We start from the raw sequence: 20221 nt of genomic DNA on the forward strand, positions 1-20221 counted from the left end.
AATCTCAACAATACATTTCACCTTTACACCGAATAAAGGTTTTGCTCCGTCTTTGTTCTCGGTATTTTTAACTTTGTGCCCTTCTCGGGATGTATGTGCTGCCGGCATCGTTATTGCATCATCGGTGATCTATGATTGTTGGAGGAAAGTTCTAAACGTAGATGGCAAAATGAAACTATCGCCATTTATCATTCTCGTGTGGTCGATCAAAGAATAGAGCGTGTTTCATACAGACGTGTGTTTCTAACATTTTCGCATATCAAAATATAGAAATTTCCACGTTTATCTCGTGTGCAATTTGCAGCGTCGCAACATTGTTCCAGGTTATTGAACAAGAAGTGTAATTAGTTATTGGAAACATTTTACTTCTAGAAAAACAGACGACATGTGAAATATCTATTGGAAACTTTAAATTAAACATTACAACTATTAAATTGGTTTTATTGTTCTGCTTCACGTGTTTAAGCCGTTTGCTCTTTTGTTTGATCTTGTTTAACTTTTACATTAAACAAAGTGCGGTATAAAAAAATTTTATACCGAGCTATTTGATGTTTTTATCAAAATCACTAATACAAAATGGAATCGTTTACATTTCGTCAACGAAATTAAAACCTTATGAACTCGGTGTAATTAAATATGCGCATAAATTATTAGCTTGATTTCTGTTCTCGGTAGATACGTGATTTTATAAATAGACGTCTAAACATGTTAGAACTACGAGTATTAGCATTTGAAAGAGCATACACCACATTTAATTTTATCAATTTCATCTATTGTAACCATATAACAGTATCTATATTCCATGTATACTTGTTAATTTTTTCTCATAGACGTGTCGTCTTATTAATTCCACGTACGGTATAAGTACACTGTACTGTTGATAGTTGAAAACAATTGACTCAACAAAAACGATATAATGATAATATCTAATGAGGATGGATTAGTCAAACACAATCTATGATTTTGTTGTGACCTATACTTCACAGTTCAATTTTTTATTTTATCAAAATGTTGAAGGTGATTTACTTCAACCGTTGATGACAAACCATTTGGGTAGATTTATATTTCATTGTCTTTTTTTTTTCTATTTCAATTAAAAATGATTTGGTAATATTCTAAAATTTATTATTATCCTATTATTTAATGGTAGTACCGGTCATTTTTTTGGAAATGCGATATTTATTTTAATTTTATGCTTGACATTGGTTTTTGTGAACTCACCTTCATTTCTTTATCGGTGTTCACATTGAACCAGGATAAGCTTTGTGCGCATAAAATTCAGCGTTTTGGCTTTATGCGATTGAATTTTATTTAAATTTCACTATCGTAGAATTTATGATTGACATCATAAACGTGGTCACGGGTGATCGTCGATCATAAAAATAAAAAATTTAAACACACAAATAAAATTAACTGTCGTGTGTAAATATATACAAATAATTAAGTTTACCACAAAATGTAAATAAAAATGTACTCTCCACTTCGTTATATCCGTTCTAAATTGGTCTACAATTAATTCTCTTTGGCCCTCTGCTTTGTGTAGAAAAAATAAACAACTAAATAAATAAATATGTGCGCGGTGTAAGTTTAGCAAAAGTTCTGTTTGACTTGTGTGCTACACGTCCATGTTGACAAAACCTATTGTACGATGACGTTTATTATGCACACACATAATAGTACACACGATATAGCAAACGTGTAAAACCGCTGTGCAAATACCGCAAAAGGTGTCGAGCTTTAACGTAACATTTTTAAACGACGTTGGCAACTGTCATAATTTAATAGCTCTTTTAAACACCAAAGTTTTTTCGCCCGGATCTCTTAACTCTCGTTGCCGCCATTAGTACAGTATTTGCTCAACTGTCTGTTCCGTGGCTAAAAAAAAACTTTTTTGTTTTCACCACAAAAATAAGTCTGTTGGCGTAATTCAATACACTTGACCGTTTTACGGTAATTTTTATTAACAATGGCGGAGTCTTAATGAATTCTATTACAAGTGCACTTGTTTAAATTGTTGCTGATATGTTTGTATTGCAACTCTTGTGTCGTGCAGGTCTCTCATTGAAAAGTAATGATGTGATTGAATTTCACAGTGTGCTTTGATTTGAAATCGATTTACGATAACAGCAGGTGTGGTTTTTTAGTCGGCAGTATAAATGATTAGGCGAGTAAAGTGTATGGTCCAAGTCCAATAGACTAAAACACAAAAGGAAGCATGCATAAAAAACTTTTTACTGTACACTTGGAGCTCACTAGTCGAGTTTAATAACTGGAACAAGGGGGTTTGACTCGAGAGTTCAGCCGTTGCTTTTGAGACCGTTTATTTAACATTTTAATTTTGTTAAGACAAAACTTCCTGAAACGGATCTATAGGCGAGTTTTACTAGTGAAAACGTCGCTGGGGATAACCACCAACAGTAATGTAACTGTAAACTTCTTCAGAATCTATTAAAACATCAAGTACATATTGTTTATTTCTTCGTCTGCAAAAAGGTCCACTTCCTCTCAAAGTTTGCTCGTATCCAGACTAGTAACAATCTTAAATTAAAAGCTTATGACTTTTTTTACTTTCTTGATTTTTAAAATCAAGATTATACGGCAATTGAAATTAAAAAAGTCAACATTTTGTAAAATTGAAAATCTCACAACAAATGTTTTAATTTAATTTACTTGTTATGAGTACATTAGATTAGGTTTAATATGAAATATTAACGACAACAATCCAATAACATGCAAGAGTTGTATAACAATCTGAATACAGAAAAACATGGGTATGAACAACCCGTAAAATATTACTCTTCTGATTTTTTCTTTAAGCACTTATCTTCAAAAGTTGATTAATAGTTCAAAAGAAAGATCTATTTGAATAAATACATAGTATAAATTATAAAATGTTAAAAATTAAGTAAAATGTTTAACATTTATAAAAATGGCAAATTTTTTGTTGCTATCTATCGCGTTCCTCCAATATAGCTTTATGTATAATTATTATGTATGTTTAAAGAATTTAATTTCGTATAATTTAGAAGTTCTAAATTATGATAGATTTCTGGGAAATATTGTAGCCCCCACTCTATTTTAGAAAACCCAGTTACCATAAATTTTTTCCACTAAAAATTTAAACGCAATTTCTATTTGTTAAGCGTATCATTATAAGACGAATTGACCTATAAAATTCATTACAACTTATGATGTTATCAAAAATTATACTAAGAGGTTGAAGAACACTTTAGTTTAGATTTAACATAGTTTTTATTGTTAGCATTTTTTCCAATCAATTATATTATTTATAACTGATTACTCGTCGACCAATTAAAGGCACTAAAAATATTAGAATTTTTAATCCAATGTGCTTAATAAGCCTACTTATTAATTGATATTATTTGTTTAAAAACTGACACTCAATTTCAATAATCGATACAGTTAAAAAATAAATTAATATTTTACTACTACAAAATTAATTACTAAAACTAAATTGAAACTTATTCGTTTGGAAAATGTTTCTTGCCTTTTTTAATACATGTAATGAACATTTTTACAGTATATGTAAATAAAGGCCGTATAATTACTAAGAACTAATAGCGAGAAAAAATTGTAACATTTTTGCTAATATTTTTCTAAAGGAAATACTTTGTATTGTAAATCAGTTCATTAACTTCCACAAAAAATTACAGTTATAAAATTCACTAAAGTGTGATAAATAATAAAAAAATATATTTTAAACGTAGTTTAAGAAGGTAATAATTATTTTATGAAAAATATTTTAACAAAATGATAGTTTTATCGAAAGTTGTAAGTGTTGTCAATTAGGTCCAAGACATTGTATATTAACGAGTTTAGTAGCGTATCCAAACACTTTTTCTCAACAAAAAATGTTATGATGAGAGAAAAAAATCATCTTATCAAATATTTTATAGCAACTAAAAAGATTCAAGCATTGCTAACGATAATTAATTTATTAATTCGCATAACTCACGAGGCTGTACTCCTAATAGATACACCTGTACACATTAGACGAAACATTCCATGTATATAATATAACGGGTATTGTTCCAATCTAAACAGAATACAAATAAATTAGTTTAGTGAATTATTTTTGTTATGTTTCTTATTTTTGTTTAATTATATTTGTGCGAGACGTATACCTAATTTGTTATGGTGTTGGCGTATATTTTACGAAGTCGTGTGTCTCAAAAGGGTTGCTTATGGAATCTTTGTTAGCACACTCTAGTCATTTTGCTAAAGCACCAGTTTAGTTATTGTGTACAGCTGCTTTTACCGGTTCGTTGACAGCAAGACAATGCTTAAATTATCGACAAATAGTTGTCATCAAAACGCTTGTTAAGTTTTAAAATATGACATCTTTTAAAACTTCTCTTTGTTGCGATTTATTTTGAAAACAGAATAGTTTTATTAATGCTTACGATAAAATTCTACTGTTTACTTATTGGGAATTGCGTTTGTTTGTTTGTTTCAGTCGTTAATGCAATCACATGACGTGGCCGCGCACGAAATATTCGGTGAGGAAGCTGTTAGGGTCACTCCACCGTTAGTTTTACCTTATTTAAACGGTAACGGGGTGGAAGACTGCGAGGACGGGCTGGAAGATGACGTGGAGCCCGAGAACGTCACCAGGGTAAGGTTGGTGCAATTTCAAAAAAATACCGAAGAGCCAATGGTAAGTAAAATTGTTTTTTTAACACTGGTACATTATTTAAATAATTGTCAAAGTTTGTTATAAATTACAGTTTTTATTTCTAACAATAATTTGAATGGTTCAATTCAACAATGGTCTAATAGTTTTGATAAAAAATCTATTTGTGATAAATGCATTTTTATGGTTCACATAACTTTTGATAGAAACAAGTTATCAAGCTCTGATTTATTTCATTTAATAGCACTATCTTTCTACTTTTGATTAAAAGTTAAATTAAAAGTTTTTCGAATCTAAAAAATATAAATAAGTTGAATTAACACATAACGGGGTAAATAATAATAGTTTTAACTGGTCAAAAGTCTTATATTTTGTTTAATCACATTTTTTACGGTATTGTACATTTATTAGCATTTTTGCTATACAAAACATTAATTTACTTTTATTATTATATTAATTTACTTATATTATTATTTTATCATATATACTAGCCTTAATATATAGATCATATAAATAACCATTAGTATGTTCATACAAACCACGTATTTAAAAATGTTAGTTTTATCTATAAAAATCATGTATATATACGTTTAAATTAAAAAAAAAAAAATTCAAGCTTACAAAACTTTTCCCTGGAAAATTTTTAATTTATAAAATCTAAATGATTTAACTGCATTACATCTCGCGTGTTATAGTGTATTAATATTTATGAAATATTCTATGTAAAATAAAGATAAAGGTGTGAAATAAATGTATTAAACAAACTAAGGTTAGATGCATCGTCATATTAAAGTAACTATTAATACATTACACAGCACTTATCTCTTATAATTCACTCTTATCAATTCTATCAACTGTTAAAATCGTGTTAGATTATCCCTTTTTGAATTTAACTTACTAAATGTTGTAAATTATTTATATATTCACAGCAATTATATCTGCGAACACATATAATAAATTAAAATAATTTTAAGTTTAAACAGTTATTGAAATTAGAATTTTTGGTGGGACACCTTTTCTGATTTTGATTTCACCATTCCTTAAAATTGTTTCATTTTTGTGGCTATTTTATTACGTCTTGTATTGGTTGTTTTTTGATCAATTGGTATTATTGTTATCATTAAACTAAACAATCAATATCAGTTGAATATTGTGCAGTCATGTTTGCAACTACAACGTGTACCACCTACAATAGAGCTGTTAATGGATTAATTTCATGACTGTAACAGTCGTAGTTTATAGATGTCTATGTTCTTTCATAAAATACCTTTACTAAACAACTCTGGATATTTAAATTCTATAGAGTACGTGAATAAATTAACGGAACCATAAAAAATAAAAGATTTAATGCGCCCCCTTTTATTTTTTTTATTGTTTAACGCTTTGGCAACATTTCAACGTTACACTCGACTTACAAACATAAAAAAAATAAATGCAACAGGAAGGTGTCCAAGTATTAATGTGAAATACATTCTACTTTGAATAATATCATTTGATTTAACAGGCTGTGGCGCATTAGGCCTATACTTTGATTTATATTAAATTTAATCCTAATGTTGATGAATTTATTAATTTTTATTTCAGGTTTTTCTACCCAAAAACTATTAAATGCATAAAGTTATTTTTTCATACAATTAAAATTATTTTCACAAAAAATAATTTTATTTTAATACTTTAACTAATGTTGTATTAATTGAATTGTTTATATAAATACTATTTATCCGTGAAATTTGTTTTATAAAATTTACTTGGTATTTTCTTAAAAAAAAACTTTAATTACCATATTATATCTGCACTTCTTGAACCAATGTTTGGTTAACCCAAGTACTCATCGTTTAATGATTCAAAAAGTTCTAAATTTTCATCAGCTGATGAGAACGACATCATAACCAAGTTATGTACTCGCTAGTCAGTATTTTTTATAATTTTTTGGGGTTTATGTAATATAAATTATTTTTGTTTTAATTTGCCACAAGTGTAATTTATTTATTTTTTCGCTGTTATATTCACTTTTATATGTTTTTTTTGTTTTGTTTTTAGGGTATAACATTGAAAATGAATGAGGACGGTAAATGTGTTGTAGCGAGGATCATGCATGGTGGTATGATCCACCGGCAAGCCACACTACATGTTGGAGATGAAATCCGTGAGATAAACGGAATATCTGTCGCCAACCAGTCGGTCGGAGCGCTTCAAAAACTCTTGGTCAGCATACCATTCAGTGTTTTTTTTTTTAAAACTACACAAATCCAGTATTTGTTAAAATAGATAAACCTTAGAGAAAACACATATTTTATGTTTATGTCAGACACGTTATTAGAATTGTTAGGTCAAGGATCTTTTTCTTTTTTCTGTACATTTTAGATTGATATATATATATATGATACGAGTAACAACAAGGAATAAGTTTAAACACCGAAGATACGGTTTATCTTAATTATGTTTTTAAAAAAATAATAGAACATTAATTCACATTCGTGTTTTATCACTCCAGTCTTTAGTCAATAATCATTTATATTGTTTTTGAAAAATAGGAATACCAATTCGACATTTTTAATATATGGTCTAAGATTTTAGTTCCAACCTAATTTTTTTGGAAGTTGAATATTGATTATCATAATAAAAGTGATAGTTTAACGTTGACTGTTTAGGTAATTTTAAAAATTGGCTTTAAAATATACTTTTTTGGTTACTAAAATTAAAATTTATGTATTGATTTTAATTTTCATGTATTTTACTATTATTGTTTTATAATTCTTATAATAATCATTACATCATAAAAATTATGAAACATATTTTATTATCTCTAAGCGCATTTTTAAAATTATAAATGGTACGACAAAAACATATTAGAGACTTGTGATGTTAATATAAATATTAACATTAAATAATTGTTTAATTTTCTTTACAGAGAGAAGCTAGGGGTTCTGTTACTTTCAAGATAGTGCCGTCGTATCGAAGCGCACCACCACCGTGCGAGGTACAAGTAAGCCCAAGTGTACTCTATCCGGTGTTGGCCAAATTAAAAAATCTACCGTCAATCGACTAACTCCATTAAGTCTTATTAAACTTTTATCCTTTTCTCGATTACTGAAATCGCCATTAAATTAATTCACTTAAAAAGTTCTATTTTCCAAAATTTGGCCTTCGTCAGGAAATTAGATTTTGTTGACATTTAATATTAAAATATTTTACAATTCTAACTCTCTAACTAATTAGTAATTACCTTTATGCAATATAAATTTTATATTCTTTGTGTATTTTTCCCTATGCCTGTACATAGTTATTCAGGATAAAACCATTACCTGTGATTGTAAGTATAAAATAATAGTCTAATAAGCTAATAATAAGCATAAATAATAATGACGATATCATACATTACCTCTTTTAATATTCTTTACAGTATATTTAACATGGGACTGAGTATAATAAATAATTAAATGATGTGTATAACTTAACAATATAATTTTCAAAACTATTATTTTTATTTTTTTATGAATAACATAAGTACATTAGATGTGTTACTATACTCGTACTAATTTTATGTTGTTGTAGTGTTTTTTTTTAAATTATACTATTTAGTTTTATGTTAAAAATTTATGATAATTATTTTGTTATTATTTATAATCCTAAATAGACTGCATGTAATTATCTACGTATTAATTTTGTTTTATTTGATATTTTATTATAAAATTTATTTCAATAAAAAATACCAATGGAAATTTTATGTACTTTATATATTATTATCGTTCCTAACCCTAATCCATTTTGCGCATAAAAATGTGTTCCTTAGATATTTGTCCGTGCTCAGTTCAGCTACGACCCGTTGCAAGACGACTTAATCCCTTGTGCTCAGGCCGGCATTACGTTCAACATTGGTGACATTTTACAGGTATAGAACAAATTGATTAGTTATAATACACAGGGTGTACAGTAAGTAAGGTAACAGGTCAATTGTTACAAACCACGAGAATAAAAGAAACCCGTTTCCTTACTTACTGAACACCCTGTATATCTCATCCTGGGTAGAAAAATAATGATGTTTGTTCTTAAAGAAATATTTACTTTTCAATTAATTTACCACTAAACAATAGAATATTTAACAAATCTATTAAAAGCGTGCATATAAAATATTAAATCATTCAACTTATAAAAGTTAAAACAAATGATATTTTGAAACATTGAATAATCAATATTTTAATTGAATTAATACATTGTATACCAACTAAAAACTTATACTAATTCCATTTCTTATCTCTCATGTAATAATTACTTAGATTCTCATCTCTAAAAATCCTTAACAATGTAAATTGAACGAGCTAAGATGGAAAATAATATTATTTAAGATCAAAATACTTTCCACTAATTTCATAGTTGCCCAACAAAATTGTATTATTTTTAAGTTTTATACTTCCATTGCGATAATATCTAATGTTTCTGTGTACTTATTGTATTTTACAGATAATAAGTAAAGACGACCATCATTGGTGGCAAGCCCGTAGGGATAATTCTGCCGGTTCTGCAGGCCTAATACCTTCTCCTGAGCTCCAAGAATGGCGAATTACGTGTAAAGCCTTGGAGAATTCTAAACACGAACAAGGTAAAATTAAAAAATAAATACCCAAAAGTTATTATTACAGTTAAGAGGCTGCTATAGTATGTGTTACAGTGGGAATACCGAGTGAATTGAGAGAATTCTATTCGTATATAATTAATATTTACATAACTTATGGTATCTTAATTTGATTGTTATAAGGAAGTGGGGTTGCTACGTACAAATAAATTTTTATGGATGTTAAATGCGTAAAACATGAATAACTACAATAATAATAATAATATAAATATAGATAACTCATTGTTATGTTTTCCATTTGTTCAAGTTAAATACTTAAATTACCTACTTGAAATTTTATTTGAAATTTGAAATCTAAGTACAAAACTACTAAAAATATTCTTTAGACTTTAATTGAAGTAATATTTATCAGAATTTCTTCAACAATTAAATTGTATTTATTATCTATGGAGAGTATTTTTTTATTGGTGTTAAGATAAAATTATATAGAATATTCAATAAGTAAGGGAAACGGGTTTCTATTGTTCTCATTTGTAACAATTAACCTGTTTCCTTACTTGCTGAACACTCTGTATACACAAATTTATTAATTGTAGTAGCCTCTTAATAGGATTTGGGAGAACTGCTATTTCAATTATTATTGTTGTTTTTTAATTTGTGTGTTTTGTAAATGTGCATTATTTTTACCTAAAACGTGTTGCTTTTGTGTGTTCTGTATGTACATTTAATATTCATTACTTTGCCGCTCCAAAAGAATCCAGTTGTTCTTCGCACGAAGGTTGTGATGGTTCTACCGGTAAGGTCATCGTTGCTTAGAAACTAAAACAAGTCAAAAGATATAGTTTTTCCATGGTCAATGATCTTGCTTCTTAGTCAATGTTTCCCAATTTGGGATCATTATTAGTGCTAACCTAAAAAGACATGTGTTTGCTCCTATTTTATAGATTTCTTGACTATTAGTTCTTAATTAGTACTATTATTTTTTTGTTCAATTAATGCTGTGTATTAAATTTTACCATAATATTTGTTCAGTAAATTGCTCAATATTTGGCCGCAAGAAAAAACTTAAAGACAAGTATCTAGCCAAACACAACGCGGTGTTCGATCACATCGACTTGGCTACTTATGAGGAAGTAGTGAAGTTACCTTGTGAGTTTTTTTCTATTTTTATTGAAAAATAATAGTTATATTTTTAACATTCTAGATAACTTATGATAAATATACGTCTGAATATATGTTAAATTCTTTGTATTTATTAAAAATAAACTGCATTCTTTTGATTAAAAAATGTCTTCGAGTCTATCTCAAGGGTCTTTATTAATTTTACATTATCATAGTGTTAGAAAATTACTCTTGATTATCTTAACAAATTTAAGTGGATCATTTTTGGGTAGCATTTGGCAATAGTAAAAGATAAATTGGGTAGGCCATAGGTATTAGCTACAAAATTATAATCACCGTAGTTGTATCATAAATGTTTCACATACTTATTTTTAAAAGGTACTTATGTTAAATCTTTGGTTAGTCATATGTACTAAGCTCGTAAAATAATTTATGATAATTATGCTCAAAATTAAAAGAAAATAGTTTTTAAACTAAAAATATTTAGTGTAATTTGTTTATTTTAAAAGGTTCTAAACAAATCTTTAATACTTTTAAAAGGAAATTCGGATTATAAACATCCTTTGTTTTAATTATAATTCTAAAATTTTACCTTTTCTTATAAGATGTATTTATTTTTCATTAGCATTCAAGCGCAAAACGTTAGTTCTGTTGGGTGCACACGGAGTAGGCCGTAGACACATAAAAAACACTATCATACAAAAACATCCAGATAAATATGCTTATCCTATGGCTCGTAAGTATTTTTATTAAATTTTTTTTATTGTTTAAGGTAATTATTTTTGCAGTCAAATATTTTACTCGACGTACCTATACTCACAATTATGCTACATAGACATTTTAATTATTAAATCCACGTTTTTAATTTTGTTTTATGTAAAAAAATTTTTAATATAGTATTTAAAGTTAAATAAACACTTGATTATACGTCATTATAATTGTAGTATATGGCACCGGTTGCCTAAATTGTTTTGTATTCACCGCCATACACTTAAAAATGTAAACTTCATCTTTTAAAAAACTGCTGTGGGCTCCAAACCATTTAAACCTAACCTTAAATACGTCCCTGGTCACTTCTATATTTTATGATTAAATTTTTTTGTAATCAATTTGTTATAGATTGTCAATTCTGTCGCGTGTATATTATCTAACCAATTTGTGTATGTTTCAAAACATAAATTAAAAAATGTTCAAATATAATTTATAACTATTATTTTGAAAAATGAAATTTCCATTTGAGTTATTTAACATAAATCTTATCTAGACGTAATAAAAAATTATCTTTAACTAAAATCTTGAATTTTGTTATCAATTTCGGATCATCTAGATTAAAATTATTACATTATTTAAGTTATTTTCACTGAAATTAAAAAATATATATTTGATATATAGTTGATAGTCAATTGAAAATTACTCAAAAAATTACAACTTATTATTTCTAATATTAATAGTGACCAATGTGACTTATTGTAAACTGTCTGGTATTTCTTGTTTTCCATAAGACCTACAGGGCTTTAAAGTTTTGAATAACTCCAATGAATTTATCGGTAACAAGAATTGTATAAATTAATATATTAATATACTGTACTTGTTTGTATGTTTCTTGTAAAGTGAATCGTTAGTGACTCTTCCAGTTGATATATTTATTATAAAATCAATGTATTTATTTGAATACTCTCTTGGTACACTTGAGTAAAGATATCTATAAACCGTTTAGGGAATAGTATAAAGTAAATAAACTTTTATCTTAAAATATCGTTTCGCTCATTCATTTTAGATACAACGCGGCCTTTGAAACCTGGAGAAGAAAATGGAATCGCTTATTATTTTGTTAGCTACGATGAAATGATGACTGATATCAACGCTCACGAATATCTAGAATATGGTAAAGGAAATTTTACTTAAGGTGTTGGGGGTAATCAGAGCGGTGAAAAAATGAATATATAAAAAATAAATGTTGACAGTACTTTATTTTATTTTATACAACAAAAAGTACAAAGTTATTATGTTATTTTTTAACTTTGTTTAACAAAAAAATTACTATAGGCAAAGTTATGACTATATTTACTGGAATTCCTCTCACGGGTCAAGCTTTGGAGGGAAATCATAAAATTTACTAGTTCATACAAAATTAATCAAACAAAAAAAAAAATCATTAGTTTAATCTAGTGTCTGTTTGAAGATTTTTTTTTTTTCTACGATAACAAAGACGACCTCTAATAATTTATTCGCAGATTTTCAAAGAAAAGAACACTTGTTGATTACTTATAAATAATATATAATTTTTAGAAATCCTTCGATCGNTTTATTCGCAGATTTTCAAAGAAAAGAACACTTGTTGATTACTTATAAATAATATATAATTTTTAGAAATCCTTCGATCGGGCTCTAGTTTATTATCCTTTCGATAAGCTGTATAAATTTTACAAAAATCCGTCGAGTGGGTTTACTATAACTGTGGTCAACGACTAGACACTGAGTAGAGGTCAAACAAATTTAATCATAACTTGGTCTACAAATTTTTTTCAAATAAAATTAAAACATCATATATAATATCTTTGTATTATTTTCTGTTTAAAATAAATTAAACTACAAAAAAATTATTTGAAACTCTCATTTTTTTATATCTCCAACCCCTTGATATTTTTACGTAGTAACTGAAATAAAGTAATGTAAAATTCTGATAAACGGTATCAGGATTGATTGCATATGGTTATTTTTTTATGATTAACAACGTATCGTGTCGCACGCGATACTTATAAATTTTCAATGCGTCGTTAGAGAACGACATTTATCGGCTATTGGTGTTTGTACTGAACCGTATCTAATATCGGCCGATAAGCAGTAACGCTGTGCCACCGCATTGGCCGATGAGTATGTCGAAAAGTCGCAGATACTTCTGGATTCCTGGTACCGTTTTCCGATAGTTTTCAATTCACTCTATCGACATAACACGCCGTCACAGTGAATTGTGTGCACCTCTCCTACAATTTTTGCAACAAATGTCGCGTTGACCCTTTTGACTGCAAAGTTTTCTACACAAATCTCATTGTGCGCGTATTCTAATGTACACACACTTTAATATTTCGGTTTATCGAAACTACTGTTTAAAAATTGACGAACATCAAAGAAATTTCACTATAAAACTACTGTGGATTGTTCACTCGCTTTTAAACTGTATTCTATTCCCAATGCGATCCACACGATCCAAGATACTTTATTTATTTTTCTATATTTTCTTTTCGTTGACAAAATGTTGTTTAACTTTTCGCATTATTTTAAAATGACATAAAGGTAATATTAGAATTTTACAAAATTAATACGAGCATTCGAAGTTTAAGCAAAACTTTAATCAATGGTGTCATTTTAGATTAAATTGGAATGGAGCAAAATGTTCACTGGTCCATTATTTCACAAATCAATTCGCTTCCTAAACGATTGATTCTCTATGAATTTTTTATTTAAATACTGTGTTATACCAAAACCTAATTTTCAAAAAAAAAAAGTCTTACTTCATTTTTTTAATTTTTAAAATAAATTGATTTTATTATAGCTTACACCAGTTTAATGTTGGTGTTTATCTATAATTAAATAACGCTGATGATGGTAAAATTGTTTCCGAAATATGTATACGCCATTTTTTAGTCTTTTCTTGTGGCTTTTTGAGTTAAATAATTCTTATATATTTTAGTTTTAAATTAATATTAACCACGAGTGATTCATTCTTATTTTATAGATAAACTTTATTTATTATTAATTTTAACAATCATCATTAAATTCAAAATTAAATCATTGATAACAAAGAAAAGTTAATTGAAATGTTTATAATTACTGTTATTAGTGGTTAAAAAATAATTTTTGTAAAATGGTCTATACTATGACGGAATTTTTTTATCTCATTATACTTATGTAGTTTTAATTTTTTCTTCTCTGGCACTAGTAATAGCATTTAAGAAGACATTAAAAATAATAATTTTTGATTTAGGTACCCATGATGATGCAATGTATGGTACAAAGTTAGATACTATCAGAAAAATACATCATGAGGGTAAAATTGCTATACTAGATGTTGAACCACAAGCTTTGAAAGTATTAAGGACAGCCGAATTTGCCCCATTAGTAGTGTTCATTGCAGCCCCACCACATCGCTCACTAACTGATGTATGTTAAAATGTACATAATTTTTTATTATATTGATATTTAATTACTATTTAAATTTTTAGTTTGATGGAAGTTTAGAAAAATTAGCAAATGAATCGGAATTACTTCAACGTGCATATGAGCATTTGTTTGACATCACTATTGTCAATGAAGATATTGAAGAAACTATTGAGGAACTAGAAAAGGTAATGGATAGAGTACACAGCACTCCACAATGGGTACCTGTAGCATGGGTTTACTAATATTGTTCAAAAGTAAGTTCTTTTCAAGTAAGCTAAACAATTGTCAAAAGATAATTATAACAAGTTTTACCATTCTTTTTTATTGATCGACTATTACTTTTTATTTATTACATCACTATATATTTTACTAGTAAAAGTAATAAACTATAAACATTATCTTTTATTACATTTTATTTTAATTTTTCATTAAAATAATTATTTTTTAATAAAATTACAAAATTTAGCACTATGTATTTACTTAAATAATAATAATCCAAGATACATATAAGTTATATACAGAAGATTCTTTTAATGTTAGCCAATCAATTTCTTTTAAAATAATTATATTTAGAAAATTATTTCTGCTATTTTTAATCTCATATATTTCTTAATTTATCCATAATTAAGTCAATAAAAATAGGAGTTATAACTATTTTAAAATATAAAATGGAAGTGAGGTTTTGGTTTTATTATGTTTATGATTACGCATTACTCTGCTGCACTCTTCTTCCACTTTATATTTCAAAATGTCAATAATTATGAAAATACTGGTACAAAAGTTGTTATGGACTAGTCATTAATGATATCATTTTTTATTTTATAAGCTAGTTAAATATATAGTGTTCAGTAAGAAAGTGGGTTTTTATTGTTCCTATTATTTTGACAATGACCTGTATTCTTAAATTTTTAACTACCTCAATATGTTGCCATTTAAAAAAATTAAGTTGACATCTGTATAAGATATAAGGAATGAATTTAAAAAATACCTAATAATTAATAATTCAAGAATTATTTTAAGAAAATTGATGTGACTAGACTTAAAAGAATTACTCTGTATATAATTACATAAAAGGTGATTTTTTTATCATAGCTAATTAGTTTTTTATGGTGTTGATATTTGCAGATACGCAGCACCTATTATCAATAGTAGTAATGCTCTTCATTATAAGTTTATAAATATATTAACTGGCAATACAGAAAGCATAACTATTGATAGTCATAATTGATAATAAACACTCCGTGACTGTGATAGTGATTTTATAAAAAACAATTAGCTACCTGTTTTAGTCATGCCTCGTGTATTATACACATATATCAACTCAAAAATTTTATATCTAATAAACAAATGAAGTTTATTAAAAATTAAAATGTCATTTACTAATAAATTAAAAACTCAAATATTTTATTAAACTCAAAGTATGTGTTCCCATTTAAAAAAAATTAAGTTGACACCCATACGAGGCATATGGGATGAACTTAAAAAGTATTACACAGCTAATAATATGTAAAATATAAATAACCAAAAAAAAAAATGTTTAAATTATATTTTTTTCTGTTAGTAATTGAGTGACTTATAATAAAAAAAAATCACCTTGTACATGTAACAATGTTATATAACAATTATTTATATATTATATTTAATTCTTTTTGTATTTATCCTGTTTTTTATGATTTTATGTTCATTGGATTTTTTTATACTTTTAAATCATTCAAATAATATGATTTCTATTAAATAATTTGTAATAAAATATTTTATTTGTTTTAGATGAATAATATGAGAAATCTAATGATCTGAATGTCACAAACGATAAATTTGTTTCAACTTTTTATAAATTAAACATAAATCATAAGACATACCTTACACGTAGATCTGACTTTTTGGTACCTAACCTTATTAATTTTTCGATAAATATGAATTTTTTTTATACTTAAATGAAAATTATATATATTTAGTAAAAGTGGTAACTAATTACTGATCTCAACTAAATAATATACCTATGTATGTTAAAAAATAATATTGAAGTAGGTGTATTATTTATTTATATTAGTTAGAAAGAAATGAGAGTTTATATTATGATTTTTTTTTTCAATTTGTTAGGTCTATTTTTGGGTCCAATAATTATTGTAAAATACAACATACAAGAGTGCCTAACACCAACATTCCTCAAACCATGTCTGTTGTATTATTAAATTTATTATTGTTGCAATATTAAATGAATTTTTATTATTTTAAATCATACTGTAAACTATGTGTAATTTTATGGTTGATTGTATAATAGATTATTTGTATATATTACGTTCATGCAGACATACACACACAAATGTATATATATATATATATATACATGGATTATTTTGGTACTTACTAAGTTTGTTCCCAAAAAAAGAAAAATCTTAAAAATTATTAACATTTGTTGACTTATTTAGTCGCTATTTTGTTGTTATTATTGTATTACTCATAAGAGTATTTTTCTTTATAATATTAAATATAATTAACTATGTATAGTTACTCAAATTGTTAGTGACTTGTTGTAGCTTCTATTGAAGCTTTTATAAAACTTAAAATAATAATATGTATAAATACCTTGGTGGATTTATTTTCTACTTATCTTCAAATTTTCCTAATATAATAATTATTAACTAACATGTTATAAACATTCATATTCAACTCAAAACTTAATAACATGTTGTTTCAACTAAGTAGAAAATATACTCTTCTTTAGAACAAAAATTCTTATAACAAACTGATTTTAAGTAAAAATTGCATGTATTTGTTTGTTTTGGAAGTGTTATTTTTAATGTATAATGAGTGACTCATTAAGGATAAAGCACTCATTTTCTTGGACACTTTTAAAAATTTAAAATTTTTATAAAAGGTAATATTGTTTGATTCAAAAAACTACACTAATATATAATTAGTTAATATTTTTTTTTATCTCTTCAGGAATCTTAACTTTAATTTTCTTTTTAACAAGAAATTTTTAGTTTGATAATATAAAAATTATCAAGGTTTATACTACAACATGATTATATTACCAAAAAAAAAAATGTATATTTGTAGAATTTTTAGTAAAACTTTTAGAAAAATTAAAATACATTTTCACACATTAAATATTTTTTTGCAAAGTAGACACTTAATATATAAAGTAGATTAATCGTCAATTTTAATATAATGATCTAACAATCTTATTAAATTTCAAAATAAGTATAAAATATATTCTTTTAGATCTAGACTAGAATAGACTTTTACCCCAATTTAATGTTTTTCTTTAAACTCTACCAAAAACTAGGTGCGAAAATAAACAGTTATACTCAGTATTGATAAATTAAAATATTCAACATCTAATCAAAAAAAACGGTAGCACAGTGGGGTCGCGGCATAGTGGAGACATTGCATAGTAGGGTCCAGTATAGATTTAATCTGACAGTGATTAAAATCACTATCATAAGAAACGATTCGATGCAAATCTGTAGATAGTGTTTAATTTTAAAAAATTGATGGATAATTGCAAAAGCAACATCAACTTCTATTAAAATAAAATACAAAACCCATAATTATCATACAAAAATAGTATATTTTTCAATATGGTAGCCATTTGCGTATAGAAGATAGATCGTCGGGACAAATTTTTTTTTTTCATTTTGTAGTACATAAAATAAGCTTTAATTTTATATATGTTTAAAGGACGCAGTATTTCCGGAACATTTTCAAAAATTAAGTTGAAAAAGTTATTTTTTGTAAAAAAGTTACTATTTTAAATCCTCCCAGTGAGCAGAATAAGTGTTAGATTTTCAAAAAAAATTATATCAAATGAAAGGGAAATATCTAAGGTTTCAATACAAAAAAATATTATTTTTATTTGTTCATTTTTGAAAAAGTTATGGCAGTTTTAAGTACAAAAAACATCCCGATAAAATGTAATTTTTATCGCAAACATTACATTTTTTTTTAAATTTTCGACAGCCATTTGCACATAGAAGATAAGATGTCGGGACAAATTTTTTTTTTTCATTTGATAGTATATAACATAACCTTTGATTTGATATATGTTTAAAGGACGCAGTATTTCCGGAACATTTTCAAAAGTTCAGTTGAAAAAGATCTATGTTTTTTACAATATTTTAAGTTTTGAACGCCCCCTATATAAGGGGAAATTGTCCAATTTTAATAAAAAGTATGTCAAATGAAAGATGTACTTATAATGTATTTAGAAAAAAAAAATTTGTGCTGATATATACATTTTTCAAAAAGTTATAGCATTTTTAAGTTGAAAATTTAAAATCGAAAATCGAAAATTTTAACACAAAAATAGTGTTTTTTTAACTACGGCAGCCGTTTAAATGTAGAAAAAAAAGTGTCGGGACAAATTTTTTTTTTTCATTTTGTAGTACATAAAATAAGCTTTAATTTGATATATGTTTAAAGGACGCAGTCTTTCCGGAACATTTTCAAAAATTAAGTTGAAAAAATTAATTTTTGTAAAAAAGTTGCCATTTTAAATCCCCCCCAATGAGCAGGTTAAGTGATAGATTTTCAAAAAAATGATATTAAATGAAAGGTAAATATCTAAGGTTTTAGTATAACAAAAAATTATGTTGATTTGTTGATTTTTCAAAAAGTTATGGAAGTTTTAAGAAAAAAAAGTGAAAAAATTTCGAAAATTAGCGATTTTTAAATTTGTAATTTTTTTGGATATTTCCCCCATTTGCGGGGAACGAGGGAATTTTTTTCAATTTTTAAGGGTAATGTCTTCAACTAGATACGATTTGTGATCTTTTGACGTATTTTTGAAAGAAATCGGTCCAGTGAGAGCTGAGAAAAAGTGGCAACAGACATAAAAAAAAAAAACACATCATAGTAAAATTAATACCTTCTCCGCTTCGCATCGAAGCTAAAATTTCAAGTCTTATAAAATTATTTTTATAGCTTAATGAAGTATTTTTTGTTGAAATATAACAAAAAAACATAAAACAATGTATAATCTAGGGTAACGACACCAGTCATTTATTATATTGATATTATATTATATTTATATTGGTTATTCACCAACCAGTTTATGACAATCAAGATTAATACTTAATAATTTTATTTAAACTTATGAATAATATTTCGATTTTTAGATCAACTATAATACTTTACCTAAGAAAACATTACAGTCTTATTAACACTATTATACTTTATTTAACTATTTAATAATAGTGTTAATAACAATAATATATTAATAATCAGGCCCGTCGCAAGATATTTTCCGCCCTAAAGCGAAAATATCTAATGCCGCCCTTAAAGGGGGTGGTTGGGTAATACAATTGGGTAACAAGTGTTGGGAGGGTAATACTTTACAGCGGCCTAGCCAGAGGAGGGCTATGGGGCCATGCCTTCCCATTGGCTATAATTTGTGTAGAATTAATATAAAATTATATTAATTATAAAATATTATTATTTAAATTTGATAAACAATTTACTAATAAAAGTAATGTGTTTTTTTTACCCCTCACCCATTGAAAAATACTGGATACGCCACTTTACTGTTACCATCAAAGTGATTGGGGGATAAATTTCAGTTATTTTTGGCGTACGATATTTATGGACAGCCCATNACCCATAAGATACTTATTTAAACAAGTAGAGGTGCATGAGTTATATTGAAATGACAAAATGTTTATAAATGTGTTGATTAAAAATATTTTAATTTGACAAAAGTCAAAACC

At 26.6% G+C, this 20221-nt stretch overlaps 1 protein-coding gene across 8 annotated transcripts in view; it reads left to right on the forward strand.

The window, feature by feature from the left end:
* The window catches only part of LOC126901699 (peripheral plasma membrane protein CASK), an 81954-nt gene extending 65586 nt beyond the window's left edge, over positions 1–16368 (forward strand). For 2 of the 8 annotated variants that reach the window (XM_050678385.1, XM_050678379.1), the window contains 13 exons: positions 4478–4678; positions 6695–6859; positions 7566–7640; positions 7938–7967; positions 8448–8546; positions 9116–9254; positions 9982–10023; positions 10260–10376; positions 10975–11085; positions 12127–12234; positions 14335–14510; positions 14573–14764; positions 16278–16368. In XM_050678385.1, the coding sequence (XP_050534342.1) occupies positions 4478–4678; positions 6695–6859; positions 7566–7640; positions 7938–7967; positions 8448–8546; positions 9116–9254; positions 9982–10023; positions 10260–10376; positions 10975–11085; positions 12127–12234; positions 14335–14510; positions 14573–14752 (1443 nt within the window). In that variant the 3' untranslated portion in view covers positions 14753–14764; positions 16278–16368. The remainder of the gene's footprint in view (positions 1–4477; positions 4679–6694; positions 6860–7565; positions 7641–7937; positions 7968–8447; positions 8547–9115; positions 9255–9981; positions 10024–10259; positions 10377–10974; positions 11086–12126; positions 12235–14334; positions 14511–14572; positions 14765–16277) is intronic. The other 6 variants (XM_050678380.1, XM_050678381.1, XM_050678382.1 and 3 more) reach the window with 6 other exon arrangements.
* Positions 16369–20221: the final 3853 nt, after the last annotated feature.

Source organism: Daktulosphaira vitifoliae, unplaced genomic scaffold (assembly GCF_025091365.1).
Source record: "Daktulosphaira vitifoliae isolate Bord-2020 unplaced genomic scaffold, ASM2509136v1 Scaffold_3, whole genome shotgun sequence".
Classification (NCBI taxonomy): domain Eukaryota; kingdom Metazoa; phylum Arthropoda; class Insecta; order Hemiptera; family Phylloxeridae; genus Daktulosphaira; species Daktulosphaira vitifoliae.